Source organism: Drosophila biarmipes, chromosome 2R, assembly GCF_025231255.1.
Source record: "Drosophila biarmipes strain raj3 chromosome 2R, RU_DBia_V1.1, whole genome shotgun sequence".
Classification (NCBI taxonomy): Eukaryota; Metazoa; Arthropoda; class Insecta; order Diptera; family Drosophilidae; genus Drosophila; species Drosophila biarmipes.
This window is the reverse complement of record NC_066615.1, coordinates 7,637,811-7,653,470: the sequence shown is the minus strand read 5'-3', so window position 1 is coordinate 7,653,470 and position 15,660 is coordinate 7,637,811. Positions and strand designations below refer to the sequence as shown.

The 15,660-nt window shown below is 43.1% G+C and overlaps 2 protein-coding genes across 6 annotated transcripts; both read right to left on the bottom strand.

Annotated features, from left to right (window-relative positions):
• Positions 1 to 2: 2 nt before the first annotated feature.
• LOC108026617 (cilia- and flagella-associated protein 61) lies at positions 3 to 4,720 on the bottom strand. 2 transcript variants are annotated; one of them, XM_017097601.3, is made up of 14 exons: positions 4,443 to 4,720; positions 4,086 to 4,385; positions 3,892 to 4,033; positions 3,676 to 3,839; positions 3,471 to 3,616; positions 3,119 to 3,414; positions 2,718 to 3,061; positions 2,465 to 2,657; positions 2,124 to 2,407; positions 1,734 to 1,970; positions 1,022 to 1,584; positions 805 to 968; positions 503 to 748; positions 3 to 442 (listed from the first exon to the last, which is right to left on the bottom strand). In XM_017097601.3, the coding sequence occupies exons 1-14, from the start codon at positions 4,718 to 4,720 to the stop codon at positions 89 to 91; spliced, it is 3,711 nt and encodes a 1,236-aa protein (XP_016953090.1). In that variant the 3' UTR covers positions 3 to 88. The 2 variants fall into 2 exon arrangements, with proteins under 2 accessions (XP_016953090.1, XP_050743587.1); XM_050887630.1 differs by lacking the exons at positions 3,676 to 3,839; positions 4,086 to 4,385; positions 4,443 to 4,720 and having other exon boundaries at positions 3,892 to 3,998.
• LOC108026616 (cilia- and flagella-associated protein 61) lies at positions 4,720 to 15,609 on the bottom strand. Of its 4 annotated transcripts, none has more exons than XM_017097600.3 (14): positions 15,292 to 15,609; positions 14,922 to 15,236; positions 8,789 to 9,091; positions 8,627 to 8,734; positions 8,187 to 8,314; positions 7,856 to 8,136; positions 7,161 to 7,718; positions 6,826 to 7,109; positions 6,511 to 6,747; positions 5,884 to 6,458; positions 5,668 to 5,831; positions 5,357 to 5,605; positions 5,089 to 5,298; positions 4,720 to 5,037 (listed from the first exon to the last, which is right to left on the bottom strand). In XM_017097600.3, the coding sequence occupies exons 1-14, from the start codon at positions 15,558 to 15,560 to the stop codon at positions 4,813 to 4,815; spliced, it is 3,906 nt and encodes a 1,301-aa protein (XP_016953089.1). In that variant the 5' UTR covers positions 15,561 to 15,609; the 3' UTR covers positions 4,720 to 4,812. The 4 variants fall into 4 exon arrangements, 3 of the variants coding, with proteins under 3 accessions (XP_016953089.1, XP_050743585.1, XP_050743586.1); XM_050887628.1 differs by having other exon boundaries at positions 8,627 to 8,719; XR_007763999.1 differs by lacking the exon at positions 4,720 to 5,037 and having other exon boundaries at positions 5,155 to 5,298; positions 5,699 to 5,831.
• Between the last annotated feature and the right edge of the window lie 51 nt (positions 15,610 to 15,660).

Below are 15,660 nucleotides of genomic sequence, written 5' to 3'. Positions count from 1 at the left end.
AGTTCGTTGTCAATCCGAGCGGAAATTTATTTCTGTAATACAATAACACATTGGAGTACTGAAACATGGAAAACTAAGGCAAACTGAATCACAGATTAAAGACACCCCAATCCTCTGGCAAGGCGAACTCATGGGTGAAGTCCTTGCGGTACGTTCGAACGAAGTCGATTACGTTTTCCTCGAGCCTTTGCCGCTGCGTGCTCTCCAAACTGCTCCTGGCGTTGTTCGCATCCTTGTTGTTCATCAGCAACATGGCCAGCAGGAGTCGGCGATTCTTCAGTTGCAGATCCTCGAATCTGTCGTGCATGAGGAGCTCTGTCCAGGGCTGTTGGAAGAACTCCAGGAAGTTTTTAATCCAACCGGACTGAAAACGACCACGGAGATCATTCAGAAGCATAGCATGCTTGCCGCAAAAGTACTCCATGAAGTAAAGTCGCTTCGGCTGGGGATTTATCGTTAGTTATTCGGATTATCTATCCCAGTAATTAAAATAACACCATACCTTTTTGGTGACGCACACTATCTCTATGACAATGAGCTTTCTGTTGAGTCGAATGCGGCAGAAGTCTCCGTTTTGGTAGGTGGTCATGCTCTCTGAAAAATCGACGGGGAGTTGCCCTATAAGCATGGGCTTCGGTTGGGTGAACTTGATGATATGGTAGCCCATGGGCAGAATGCCCGTGAACATGAAGGGCCTCGAGTACCGCGACTGCATCACAATCTTCACCATGTTCAATTCGTAGGCCAACTAAGGAACCAAAGACTTGATTGCAATTTAAAGAAAAACGCCCGACTGATACTCACTTTTTCAGCCATTTCTTGGGGACTGGTGTAAGTGTACTGAAAGTTGGGCTTGGGCAACATGACCACATTCCTGCCAGCGGCGAAAATGTTGCGATCATTGGTGCAATAACGTGCATTAACCACGATTTTCCTGTCGAACAACTCTATTCCTGCGTTTGAAAGAACTGAGAAGGGCGAAGATTTGGATGAAAGGAAAGATAGTCTGGAAGTAGCTCACCGTTCTCTAGGGTTGTACTTATGGTATTCCCATTATAGTTGACGAAGAGATCGCAATCCAGCAGGACCTTTTTTCTGCCTGGATGCGTTGTGAACTCCACTTGCTCGATGTGCGTATTGTCTTCGCTCAGAATAAATTGGCTGTAGTTGGTTGACAAGTGGATCGTGATCCCCAGATCGGCTACCATTTCCAGGATAATCGGATCCAGTCGAGAGTCCTCCTCAGGATTTCCCAGTTCCTCCATTACGGCCGGAACATGGGGCTGCACGTATGTGATGCTCTGGGCATTACAGCCATGCGTCACCAAAAAGTGAAGGCACTCGTAGAGGCTCAAGTTATATCCATAGACAATTATGTTATACTTCTCCATGGTGTCGACCATCTCGCGAAGCTTGTGGTAGAAGATAATCCTGTCCAGCCGATGATTATTGACCACATAGTTGATAGGCATTGGATGCCCTTTGAATTCCTTGTCCTGAAAACCGAATCTTGTGGCAGACATCAAGATCAGCTTCTCGTAGTACAGGTTGCAACCGTCCAATAGTTCCACTATTTTTTCCTGCCTAAATGGATTATAACAATAAATAAAAGTATAGGTAAGAATTTCCCTTCTATAATAATTAAGTATAAAAACTGATGCTTACACCCGTGCCTAAAACTTTTTATATTTGTAGTCAATATTTGAGTTGCTTAAGCTTCAGCTGTCTCTCACCTCTTTATGTTCTTGAGAACTCCGGGCACAAAGCGCACCCAATGCCTCACATCCATACGCTGCATTACGTCCCTTACAAACGGATTCAAGTTCCCTGTATCCACATAGCAGTTCCGACCATTCGCGCAGTAGCTGCATGAAAATTCACAATCGTAGGCCGATTCCAGAACCCCGTGACCCACAATCACTCTGATGTCCACCATGGGAAGGCAGTTGTACTTTCTATAATTAATCAAGCTGATGGAGAAATTATAAAATAATTCGTTTTAAGCACATCTTATATTTGAAAACACTAAAAGAACAAAAATGTAGATTTGAAAAGATTCTTAAAATAAATATTCTAAACTACCACGAAAACTAACTATACTACCTATGCATGATAGATCTTACTCTTTAGAATTCCAGGCGAAGATGACGGTCCGCAAAAAAGCTAGGCTAGTGTGCGAGAAGCCCACGATTACCAGGGAATTCTTCCCACCCATGTGCATGGTGGGCTGCAGATTGTGGCAGAAGAGCCGCAGGCGACTGATGCAGATATCCACAGTGGAAGAACGGGAGGCTTTTGACACGCGTCGTTTCACCGAAAAGCACCTGTAATGGAAGAGATTCTTCTTCATGCGGCGAGGCTCCACGGGCATCATGTTGTACATCAGGTCGTTGGGCAGCGATATTCCCTAAAGAAGGAGTTCCGCTATTATTCTCGACATTTTCCAGTCGCAAAATGGACAAACATTGAAGTAGTTCATATAATACAACTCTCGGTAATTGTCGTACAAAGCCACCGTGCGAAGAATCGGGTTGCACCACATCTGGAAGAACGGGTGTAGCCTGAACATCACTATCTCTCCACGATTGTGCATCAGCGAGAACTGATCGCGTGGCATCATGAATACCTTGCTTAAGTCATCATAAATCAGAAAGGGACTAAGGATACCATATAGGGCGGATTAAAGAAGAAATGGTATAGCAAATTCTTAGTACCACCTCAGAATCAGAAAGCCCACCAATGGGCAGTCGGTGTGCTTCTTGGACTGACCGCAACGAATGGTGAAGCAGGTCAGGTCAGACATGGGATTCTCAAGGATTTCATCAATGATATCATCAAAAATACCCAGCACCTCCTGCGTGTATTCGTCGAGCCTACTACCTTCACCAGGTTCTTCATTCAGATATGTGTCCCTCTTGCGGCCCTGGGAGCTAATGACCGTTCTAACATCATCAATCTCCTGCCTTTCGAAGCGCTGGACACGGAGCTCCCCAAACAAAGTACTTCGATGTGCAACGAACATGTTTTCGGACACGGAACTACTCGGACGATGGGCGACCGGCTGGGGGATAAGAAATTGGAGAAGGAGAACTTCCAGAAACAAGTTTCCATGACCTACCAAGAAGAACCGGAGCAGTTCCCGCTGGCAGGGACTCGTAGACACGGTGGCTGGCACCATTGTCACGCAGTAATCGTGATCCGGAAAGGCGCTGAACATGGCTGACAAGGAGTAGTATGTGTACTCGAAGCGAACCAGTGGATGCAACTGGAACATCTTCAGCAGGAAGCCGTTGGAGGCCTTACCCAAGTGCTGCATGCGATGTTCACTGTGCGAGTGCTCGCCAGGTGGCAAATCGAAGGCGATTTCCAGTTTGTCTTGACTGGCTTTCATATAGTAGCTGGCCTTACGGAGTTCTAAGTGTTGTACATTTATTACCCAAAAGTAAACGTGCCAATGAATCGCTACTCACCATCATATATGTGCTTGTACTTCCTGAATAATACGTTCTTCGCTTCATCGTGTCCACCTTGGTTTATCCTACTTTCTCGGGTCTTATATATTACCTCCATTTGCGACTTGGTGTACAACTGCTTAAATGACTTTTGCTCCACAGAGCTTTAAAATAAAATAGCATGTATAATAAAACTACTTATTAAGGCGTTAAATTAACTAACAGCACGTCAAAATGCACACGAGCGTGCTTGATTCCCGGAGTATATCTCGCCAAATTACCCAGGCGCTCCAGGTGGAAGTTGGTGGCCAGCTTCTCAATATCTATTGAGTCCGACAGCCACATCAAGCCCGCACCCTTGACATTCTCAGCAATCTCCTCCTCAAACTACTTACAAATGAGTATCTTATAGACAGCTAAGAAAGAAAGCCTCTCGTACCTCAGCAATTATAATCTTATCGTTATCCTCAGACCCCTCCACATTCAGCAGGTGCTCTGCAATGTAAAAGTCTCCATGCTTTTTCCGCAGCTCCGGATCCTCTGAATCTATCATCTCGACAATATCGTCATTGTCCTCGGGTCTGCAAAGGAGGAGAAGAGGAGCTCGGATAAGGACTAAAGTGACCAACTCACAGCGCCTTGCGAAAGGAGATACTTGGCATGATGTTCAGCCGCTGGATCACGATGACAGCGGGGAGATGCTTTTGCTCGGAGACTTTTGAGTACTTCGGGTAATAGGTTTTGCCCAATTCCTGAACGGTTTCGTATTGGCCTGGTGGGCAGTCTGGGGGCTTGACCACCAGCATGTAGTTGACCAAATGCTCATTATAGAAGACCTCAAGGATAACGTTTTTGAGAATATTTGTCTGGCTCTCCTTGCAGATGAAGAAGTTGAAGAAGATTGAATTGAGCAGCGTGATGGGAAGATCTAGGCTTTTGGGGTAGGTTTATCAGGGATCTGCTGGCTGGAAGATACTCAATCTGACCTACCAAAACCGAGCACTCAGCCAGTGCAGCCAGAGATCGTTGTGTAGCACCGGAATGTTCGGATGGTTGGCGAACTCGCTGTAGGCCAGCAGCAGGTGAAACTCCTGCTTGTTGTAGACCAACAGCCTCTGCGCCTGGTTCCTAACGAACAACGTGTCCAGCGGCGGCGTGTCCTTCACCCCAAAGTGCCAGGTGTTCTTGGCCTCATAGAGATCCTCTATGCGCCGCACATCCCGAATTCCCGCCGCGACTATTAAAGTATTGTCTTGAGGCAGGGGCATTTTATGAATTTTGTTCAACGTGTATTTGAGTCGGAGCACTACTGCACAAGCAAATCGGAAAGTACAGGAACGGACTGCTTAGCTTCTGAAAACTACGTCTCTGTCGAGTCCGATGACACATCACTCTCCTCCGTGTCCAAGTGGCGGTCAGAGTCGGGCAGATCCAATCTGTGGAAATCCTCGGGAAGGGCAAACTTATGCCGGAAGTCCCGTCGATGCTCTCTCAGGAAGTCCAATATTTTTATCTCCATGTAGCGCTTGTTCAGCGTGAAGAAGTCCATATCGGTGACATCCCCCAAGGCCCCGCGCTCTGCACGCTGTAAAGGAATATGCATTAAATAATGATTGAGGTTGGATTGATGACCCACTGAGAGCGCAGAGGAAGCCATAGGGGTGAGCAAGGCCTTGTTTTCCTCCTGAAGGTCCTCGAAGTTCTCGTGCATGATCAACTCCGTCCAGGGCTCTTGAAAGTACTTTAGGAAATTGTGAATCGTGCGGGCCTTAAAGCGCGACCTGAGCTTGTTTAGCAGCAGCTCATGCTTGCCACAAAAGTGGTGCAGGAAGTCCAAATGGCACTCCTAAAATGGAACATAAATCAGAAATACAACATAATTACTCAACAACGGGTTGAGTAACCATTTTCGTCACCACCACGATCTCATCCACTATCTTATGCGTGGATAGTGCCACGCGGCAGAAGGTATTATCCTTATAAGTTGTCATATTGCAATTTTCCGTGACATTCAAGTGCGATTGGAGGTATCTCCGTGGCATGGTAACTTTTGTGATGAAATAGCGCAGCGGCAGAATAGCCTGGAAGAGCTGAGGCTCTGAGAAACGATCCTCGAAATTTTTCTGAGTAACAATTCCCAAATAGTGTAAAATCTAGCAGACACAGTAATATTATTAGAATACATTTTAGATACCTTAATGGATGCGCTTCTCACCTTGCGGGATAGCTCCCGCTCACTGACGAACCTGTACTGGTAGTTCGGCGTCTTCCGGATCCTGACAAAGCTGCCAAATGCATAGATGTTTGGATCATTGGTCCTGTATTGCTCGTCTACCAGAATTTCGTTGCCTTCAAACTCAATCTTGGCAGACCTCAGAACTAATGAAGAATTATGTATTTGGGATTCAGCATTCCGCTTGGGGATACTCACAATTCTTGTGCCTTTGGTTGAGGTGTCCCTCCTCAAAGGAGATAAACAGATCACATTCGAAGGTCGCCTGCTTTCTACTGGGGAAATGCTGAAATATCACCTCCATAATGAAGTCCGACGATTTGTGCAGGTTGTAGTGGTGAAAGTCATAGTCCAAAAAGATCGAGACGCCTTTATCCTCGAGGATTTCATCCAGGACGAGCTGCAGGTTTTTGTCCCAGTAGGGATTCTTTTCCTTCATATCCGCCTCCCTGCCGGTGTAACGATGCGGCTGGACGAAAATCATCCGCGAACAATCGACGCCATGGCCAATCAGAAAGGCAATGCACTCGTAGGTGTACAGATTGGAGCCGTACACCACGACCAAGTAGGTTCGCGGCATGTGCTCCAGGAGAGCCCGGACCTTGTAGAACAGCATGAACTTGTTCAGACGGAAATTGAGCTCGACGAGGTTGCTGGGTCGACCGGTGCCCATTGGCGTTTCCGGGGAGCGAAGCACAAACATTCGGTCACACATAAGCAGAAGGGTGTCGTAGTGTATTTCGCAGGTCTCTAGCTTCACCAGCTTTTTCTCTCTTATATGGCAAGTAAATGGGTAAGTGAAATAAGAATGGGGCTATATCCTACCTATTAATCTGCTGCACCTTTCCGGGCACAAAGTGCACCCAGTGCCGCAAGTCCATCCGCAAGCAACAATCCCGTACGAAGCAGGACTCGTTCTGGTAGGAAAGATAGCATCCCAGAGTGCTCGTGCAATAGGGGCACTTGAAAAGGCTGTCGTAGTCCGCCTCCACAATTCCCGGCCGACATATTACTGTCACTTGAAGTCGACTCAAGCAGGTGTAGTTTTCCGAGTTTTTGTGGCTAAATGAGAGGAATTATGAATAATCGTATCATATCATATCGCAGTTACAATAGAACAGTTGAAATAGGATTACTCACTCCTTGCTGTTCCACTGAAAGACGAGCAGTCTCAGGAAAGCCTTGGTCAGTGCACCGAATCCAATAACAACCAGCTTCCTGCTGTTGGTGAACCACTTGACCGGATTGAGCTTGTGCCGGTAGATGATCAGGTAATCCTTGGCGAAGTTGGGCATGGGCACATGCAACCGGCTTTTGGGCTTCTTCTGATCTACATTGACTCCGGAAAACACCGGCGCCTTCTTAACGGATTTCGGCTCTATGACCATCATCATTTTCTTCAGGTCGTTGCTGTACTTGTAACCCTGCAGAGGATTTTTTCAAGTGATCATATGCACAGCACGCCATCAACTTACATCGAAAGCACTGATGAAATAAAAGTCGCAGAAGTTAGTCTTCCTGGCCAAGTCTCTGAAGATCAGATCGGCGCTGACCAAGAAGAGGGGGTGCAGTCGCACCGCTATGATCTCGGCCCTTCGTCGATCCAAATGGTTGTCGTGCCTGGGCAGGTGGTAGTGGTCGAAGAGCTTGGCATAGCTGTGGAACTGCCGCAGCACCACAAACCCAATGGAAGTGTTTTCCTTGGCCGGTCTCGTGGAGTTTCCACATCGAATCGTGAAGACCGAAAATTCACTGAACTCGTTCTCCAGCACATCCTTCATTATGGCATCCAGGAAACGAAGCTCGTGCTCCAGTTCCTCCCGCTCGTTAATCTTGGAGCAGTACGAGAAGCTGCTGGAACTAGAGTCGGCGGAATGTACATCTTTGTCCAAGTTTCCCAGGGCCATTTTGTGCACCAAGGACACATCCTCCTTTTCCAGCTTGTACAGGCTAATATCCCCAAAGATGGTGCTCCGATGGGTTATGTACACCTCGTCGATATTGCTCACGTTACTTGGTCTGGAGACCACGGGCTGGGGGTTAGGAAATCTATTATTTAGATAATAAACTAAATAAATCTACCAGGATATGTACCTGCTTAACATCGTTCTATTTAAGAGTAATATAAATATGTATTTTTCGTAGGATTGAAAGATAGAATAGTTCTTACCATGAAGTATTGCAACACCTCCAGGTAGCTCTTGTTGGCCTTCTTCTTAGCGGTCATGACCATCATGCAGTAGTCCCTATCCGGATATGCCCCGAACATCGCCACCATTGCGTTGAAGAGACGGGGCAGGGGAAAGTCCGGTCGCGCCACAATGCACTTCAGGACGAAGACGTTGGAAGCCGCCTCCCTGGCTGCCGGTCCTGCAGGCTCTTTTCCGGCAGGATATATGAAATTCATCACGCTCTGCTCGTGCCGCAAGTAGTACTCGGTGCTGCGAAGTTCTATGTGGACCAAAGTTATGTACCGCTTGAATCTCAACACTAGAACTCACTCTCAAGGATGTACTTGAACTTGGAGTATAGGCCTTCTCGCATAAAAAACTTGTTTTCGCCCGCCGTAACTGTGTCGTCAATAGTCCCACCGATGGAACTTACCTTCATCTTTCCGGCGCTGGCCACACTGTCGAGAAAAAATTCAATTCAATTCAGAACACCGTCCCACTTGGAGAAAAAAGGTACTGACAAAAGACAAAACCTGCACCATTTTAGGAAAATAAAATTATTTTGATTATACAAATAATCTTATTTAATATTTTTTTTTTGGTAAATTAAAAAAATTAGGATTTTTAATTCTAGAAAGTATGATTTTATCTTTCTATCTAATAAAATATGTGTATTTTTACCTTAAGATAGATTTTTAGGAATAGAGTCTATTCATTTTTAAAGGCCACAATATGTGTTTTGGTGTTGTCATTTAAAAACGTTATCCCACCTCATACCGCTGTCAATTCTCTGCAGACCTCCCAGGATAGTCATGGCATCCAAGTCTTCCAGGGCATCTGTGGTAAACATACTGGCCTCCGCTCTTCGTTGAACCGAGCTGCAGGACATGTGATAAGAACGTAATCTGCCCACGTACAGTCCGATCACTTACGACACCGTCAACGTCTCATAGTGAAAGGACTTGCTATCCGCAGGTTTCACCAGGTTGCCGAATTGTTCCACCTCGTAGTTGCGCACATAGAAGAGGATGTCTATGTCCGTGGTCAGCCACAGAAAGATGGCTATGTCGGTCTCCTCGCACTGGTTGGCAGTCTCGGCTACGACGAGCAAGCTCTTCTCGGCATCGGCATCCTGCCTCATCACCTCCTCGGCTATGTAGAATTCACCCAGCTCCTCTCGGAGTTTCGGCATCTCGATCGCTTGGAGGGCGATGATTTCATCATTGTCCTCAGGTCTTAAATAAATTAAAATAATAAATATATTTATTATTTATTTATTTGTACACTGTAGGCTTACTTATAAAAGCTAAGCTACAGTAGTGATGACAGCCATAGCTGCTGGGGCTTTCGGCTGGTTATCTATTCAGATATTTCTTAGTACTTATATAGGGTTCAACACTTAACGATTAGATTACAATTAACAAATAACACTTAATTAGAAAACATAGAATTCTTAATCTTAAACTTGAAATTAGAAAGTATTTCTACATTTTGTTTTTTGTAGCCTTATAATTCATTTATAATGTTGGCCTTTTTTAGAAATGTAAGAAGGATAAGTAAGTTTTCAGGGCTAGGATTAGTTAGGAGAGGGATGAGATCGGAGTTTGGTGTTTTGGGTCTGATATTGTGGAAGGTTGGGCATTCATTCAATATATGCTTTATTGATATGTCCGTACAATTGCAAAATTTGCATTGGTTTGATGGCGGTTGCACAAATCTATTTGCATGGGTCAGTCTAGTGTGCCCAAGACGTAACCGTATAAGCTTGGTTTGTTCAATTTTTGATAGATTATTAAAGAGGGGGTTTTTTGTGTAGTGGGCAATGTTAAGATGACTGACATTCGTTGTTTGATACCATGTGGATGTTTTATTAATCAGTTGTGGAGCAAAATTAAGCAGTGTTAATTTTAAATATCTATTCCTATCTAATTTATTTATGTTTGTTGAAGCTATTAGGGGGGAGATTGTAGCTGCTTTAGCAGCTTCATCGGCAAATTCGTTTCCAGCTATCCCTACATGGCTTGGTACCAAAAGAAGTTTTATTTTAGGGAAGTTGTTTATTATAAGATTTCGAATTTTGGAGATAAGATATGTTGAGTTTTCTGTATTTTTATGCTTTCCACTACTGACAGGGAATCAGTGCAAATGCAGGTTTTCCCTCTACTTTTTAGTCCTATCTCGATCGCGTCAAGGATTGCTGTAGCTTCTGCTGTATACACTGAAGAGTATTCAGGTAGCACACCTAGTTTTATGGTTGAACTTTCTGTTGTTATTGCATAGCCAATTATTTCATTTGATAGAGATCCGTCCGTGTATATAAGGTTATAGTTTTTTAATTTTTAAATTCTTTTAAAAATATTTCTTTTGGGGTAGTTACTTTTCTTTTTTTGTTGAGGTGTGTGTCTAATGCTTCAGGTCTTATCTGCCATGGGGGGTTGGACTTACTTAGTTTTTTTACCGGGGTAATTGTTAGATCTAGATTGGAGCATATGTTGATGCAGTCTTGGAGTACTGAGTTTTTATATTTTTTATTCTGTTTGTTTATAATTTTGTTTACTATGGGACAAAGGGGGGTGTCCTGGCAGTGTACTATTGTGTTCCAAAGTTTGGCTTTCATAAACTGGATTTTTGTTTCTAGGGGGCATACATTCGCTTCAAGGTAGAGATTGTGGGTTGGAGTGGACGGGAATGCTCCTAACGCTGAGCGGAGAGCTGAGTTCATGTTTGTTTTAATTGGCCTTAACGTAGACTTTGGGGCGTTTCCGTAGATTGGTAAGGCGAATTCGATTTTTGATATAAATATGCTGTTTGCTATTTGGACAAGTGTATGAGGATGACTATTGTATTTATAGCTTGAAAGACATTTTATAATGTTTAGTGGCTTGGACAGTGATTTTTTTAATCTGTTAATGTGAGAGTTTCATCTATACTTTGAGTTTAAAGTTAGTCCTAAAATGGTTATTTCTTTAGATGTTTTTATCGGACATATGCTTGTTTCTACTTTACAATGGCAGTTTGTTTTCCTACATATATGTAAGTGGTTGCATTTCTCTAGGGATATTGTTGCTCCAGAGATTGAGCACCAGTTGCTTATTTCAGAGAACAGAAAGTCTAAGTTGGATATTACGGATTTGCTTCTTTTTAGGTCAATTAGAATGTTGAAATCATCTGCATAGGCAGTGAATTTCGGGTGTCTATGTTTTTCTATTATGTCTGCCAGGCTGTTGAAAGCTATTAAGAATAAAATTACCGATAGTGGGGATCCTTGTGGAATGCCGTTGTGCAGATTTTGAATACTTGAGTGTGTCTGGTTCGTACGTACTCGAATTTTTCTGTTCGTCATAAAATTGCTTACATAGCTTATGGTTTTTTGGCCGCAACCCCAAGCCTTCAGTTGGCCTATTATTGTGTGTAGTCCTACTTTTTCGAATGCCTTTTCAAAATCTAAAGAAACTATGGAAACATGTCGTTTTTCGGTGAGGGCTCGGCTGACCAAAGCGTCTACAAACGGTAGACAGTCTGTAACCGATTTCCCTTTCCTGAAGCCAAGTTGGTGACTATTAAGCAATTTGTTAGTTGTAACAAACCACCATAGTCTTTTGGAGATTATTTTATCTAATACTTTAGATATGCATGGATTAAGCGATATAGGGCGGTAGGATTCGATTAAAGTTTTGTCTTTGCCGGGCTTGTGGATTGGGATTATTGTGCTGACTTTGTATGTTTGTGGTATGTGCGATCTTAGAATGCTGTTGAATAGAATAATTATTCTTTTTTTCAAAGATTTTGAAGAGTGCTTGATCATTGAGTAATTGATTTTGTCGTACCCTGGTGTGTTTCCCTTGAGGCTATTTAACGCTGCAGAAAATTCGATGAAGTTTATATCTTGCTCCATGAATTCTGCAGTTCTGTGTGGTAAGTCATGGGGTCTGTTGTTAACTATATCGTTTTTAGCTTGTAGAAAAAGTGTCGAGAAATTCCTGTCATCTGAGCGGAAAGACCAATGCTTTGAGAATGCGTTGGCTATATCCCCCTGATCAGTAAGGGTGTGATTTAAACTGTAGTCCTTGATACAATGAATGGAAGTTGCCTTATGTAAGCCACAAAAAGTGCGTATTTTATTCCAGATAGTTTTGCATTTAGTGTCTGGGCTGATGCTGGATGTTAAAATTTGTATACTTTCCTTTTTTGAGGTTCTAATTTCCCTTCTGTACAGTGCGTTAATTCGTTTAAAGTTTACAAGATTTTGGGTGCTCATGTTTCTGTTGAATGTTCTCCAAGCTACGTTTTTTTTGTTTTTTAGGGACTCTAGTGTTCTATTCCACCATGGTACGTTGTAGTGCTGTTTAGGGGCCTTGGTTTGGGGGATGGTTTTGTAAGCACTCTGTAAAATTATTTTATTTATGTTACTAGCTTCTTGGTTGGTGTTGGGTGCTATTGGTAAACTGGTGTTTAGGTTATTCGTGAGTGTTTCGTATTTATCCCAATCCGCTAGGTTCATGACAAATCTGGGTAGGTACCTATATGCTTTTTTATTCTGTAAGGGAAACATTTGTACGACAATGGGGAAGTGATCACTTCCTTGCAGTGCGTCACTAATTTTGAAGGTGCAAAAAATTTTAAGATCTGGGGAGCAGAGAGTAAAGTCAACGTGCGTGTATGTCCCATGTGTGGAGAAATGTGTGGGTTTGCCATTGTTTAGGATTATGTAGTTGTTGTTGTGTATGAATTTTCCTAGCGTGTTTCCCTTTCTATTATTTTTGGGTGATCCCCACAAGCGATTCCAACTGTTGAAGTCGCCTGTGATTAAGGATGGTGTATTCTGAAAGGTTGGAAACATTGTTTCCAAGTCACTTTGAGAGAACTTTTGATTTGGGGGAATGTATGCGGCGAATATAATAAATTTTTTAGCTGAATGAACTTCAAGAGCAATGGCATCAAAAATATGCCTTGTAGAGATTTGTGTGTGTTGCAATGATTTGTGTATTAGTATAGCTACTCCGCCTTTGGCTACGATGGATAATGTGTGGTAAATTTCAAAGTTTACTGGGATAGGGATGTTTTGGGAAGGTGTTAAATGGGTTTCTTGTATAGAAATAATTTTTGGGTTGTATTGTTTTATTAAGATTAAGAGTTCGTTATAGTTGTTAGTGTATCCGTTCATATTCCATTGTAGTATATTGAAGGACATTGTAAAAAGTTAGATAGAATTTAAGGCGCTAGGTTAGTTGTATTTTTAATTTCAATTTTCTTAACTTTAGACCTGGTCTGTATTGGGCTTTTTGAGCCGTCATTTTTTAATAATCTTTTTTCTCTTTTGGTTAAGTTTTTAGGGTAAATTATGCAACTAGGGTTCGACTTATCGTTGGTATTTTTCTCCGAACTAATAGAGCTGGTGGACATCTCATCGTCGTCGTTGTATGTGATAATTTTCCGTTGGTTGCTTGTTGTAGGTTGTTCCAGAGTTGTTGATGGTGAGGGTTCGATTAAGCTTTGTTGTTCCTTATGTCCTTGATTTACTTGGATTTGGGTAGATTTGGCAATTGATGCATATAATGAACCGTCGTGCTGATGTCTCTGCTTGTGGATGGACCATGCTTTTCGGTTGTCGACTTTTTGTAGCGTTTTTATGGCTTGTACTTCCTGGTGAGTTATAAAGACTGGACATTTCCTGTCCCTTGGAATGTGGTTAGTGTCGGGGTACTTATTTTCTAGGCAATTTATGCAGCATGGGATTTCTTGGCATTCTTCTCCTAACACGGCATCTGTATGAATTTTGCGGCTGCACTTAAGGCAAGATCCTTCTTTTTTGCAGAACTTCGCAATATGTCCAATACGCATACAGTTCATGCAACGCATTGGTTGAGGGATATATGGTCGAACGTTTATTTTTTCATTTTCCGGTAGGTTAAGCAGGTAGTATGTCAGTATTATGAGACCCGTTTCGGTGGTTAGACCAAAGCTTGCCTTTTTTGTAATTTTGTGAACTTCTATTACTTTTTGTGATTTTAAGTTCTCCAATATTTCTGCCTCATCAATGCCTCTCAAATCGTTGCAGTATATAACTCCTTTGCAGGAGTTAAGCGATCTGTGTTCTGACACTTGGATTGGGATGTTGCAAGGCATTGCGGTAAGTTTGAGTAGTTTTTAAGCTTGTAGTTTGTTCTTCGTTTTGATCAGAAGGTTTCCGTCCCTAGTTTTTTTGCATTCTGCGACTTCTCCACCTACGGCAGAGTCTATAGTCTTCTTAATCAAGAACGGTGATGTGTTGCTAAATGTTTGGTGATGACGAGGTACTTCCCGTTGGGTGCGGGGGGCCTCTTCCAGGGGGGGTCGAGCATTATTAGCGACTTAAGCTGCACTTTTTGATTGACGAGCGGCTGTCAAATTGTCATTCGATAAGATAAGAGATCTATAAATAGATTCACGAGTTGATTCACTTCGGGTACTTGAAGGTTTTTCCTTGATCGATCACAAGAGAAGCACAACCGTTCGTATTGACTGTCGAAGTTGTTTATTAACATACCACAGTTATTATAAAACAAGAAAGGAAGTTAGGTACGGCAAGCCGAAGTTTGTATGCTCTTGCAGTTATAGGAGGTGGTCAATATTAGTAACACCATGTTAAATTTGTAAGGATTGTTGCTAGCTTCAGGTAGGCAGATTAAAGCGTTTTAGTTGCTAGTGATGCTGATCAAGGATTAATACACTTTATGCTGGAAAAAACTGCGCAAGAAGTAGTTTTCGAGATCTCAGCGTTTATACGAACGGACTATAAATGGCTACGGAAATGGCTAGATCGACTTTGCTAGTGCTTCTGATCAAGAATATATATACTTAATGGGGTCGGTTCTGAGTGAAATCATAATACTCTCTGCAAAGGTATAAAAGTCTACATCTGCAGTTCCATTTTAATACCATTTTTCTCTGTTGAGATGCAACTTTCTAAGTGGAATTAAAAAATGTACACCTAAGAAATTCATTTTCTCATACTGTAAAAGGTCTACATTTTAGAAATATATGTCCTTTTTATAGATGGAATACGAAGTAACCTAACACACTTACAGTGCCTTCCGGTAGGTAATCTTGCGCAGGATGTCGAACCGATGCACAATGCACAATGACTGCGTATTAGGGTTGTTCTCCGTGCTAAACTCCCTCGGATAATACACCTTGGCAATTTTTTCCAAGTCGTCAAAGGTCTCATTGAAGTGGAAGGGTTGTCGCACATACGGAGTCCTCACTGCGATCAGATACCAAACCCTGTTCTCCCTGTACAACACCTCCTTGACGATTTCAACGAGAACCGCGGAGTACTCGCTCTTGTAGATGCAAAAGTTGAAGAACAACGCATTCAGCCAGCTGATGGACACTGTTAAACTAATTGCGAAGGTATTATATACTGCAGAGCACTGCGATTGCATAGGTTGGATACCAGTATCTGACGGATAGCCACTCGAGCCAGCAATCTGTGGGCAGGGCGGAGATGGACGGATAATTCCGGACTTCGGCGTAGGCCACCAGCTCAGAGGATTGCCTGCAAAGGGCCACCATCCTGTAGGTCTGATAGGAATGAAAGAGGGTGTGTTTGCCCCGAAACTTGGGGCGGATATTGCCGAACCACCTGACACCCGGCGATCGGATTAGCTTGTTAATCTCATCCAGATCCGCAACTTGAGCCAACCGAACGTCAAATTCATACATCTGTGCGAGTAAGTGGTGTGTAAAGTGTGATTAAAACAAAAAGACATACTGAGTTTGCATGCCAGTGAGGTGAATAAATCATGTAACCAGTTTACTTATT

Coding starts and splice junctions, on each gene's coding strand:
- LOC108026617 (XM_017097601.3), bottom strand. CDS start 4,720: ATGCCCCTGCCTCAAGACAATACTTTAATAGTCGCGGCGGGAATTCGG. Junction 2,658..2,717: donor GTGGGCTTTCTGATTCTGAG/GTGGTACTAAGA, acceptor TGGTATCCTTAG/TCCCTTTCTGATTTATGATG. Junction 969..1,021: donor AAGTACAACCCTAGAGAACG/GTGAGCTACTTC, acceptor CGCCCTTCTCAG/TTCTTTCAAACGCAGGAATA.
- LOC108026616 (XM_017097600.3), bottom strand. CDS start 15,560: ATGTATGAATTTGACGTTCGGTTGGCTCAAGTTGCGGATCTGGATGAG. Junction 6,748..6,825: donor TTTCAGTGGAACAGCAAGGA/GTGAGTAATCCT, acceptor CCTCTCATTTAG/CCACAAAAACTCGGAAAACT. Junction 5,038..5,088: donor TGGCTTCCTCTGCGCTCTCA/GTGGGTCATCAA, acceptor ATTCCTTTACAG/CGTGCAGAGCGCGGGGCCTT.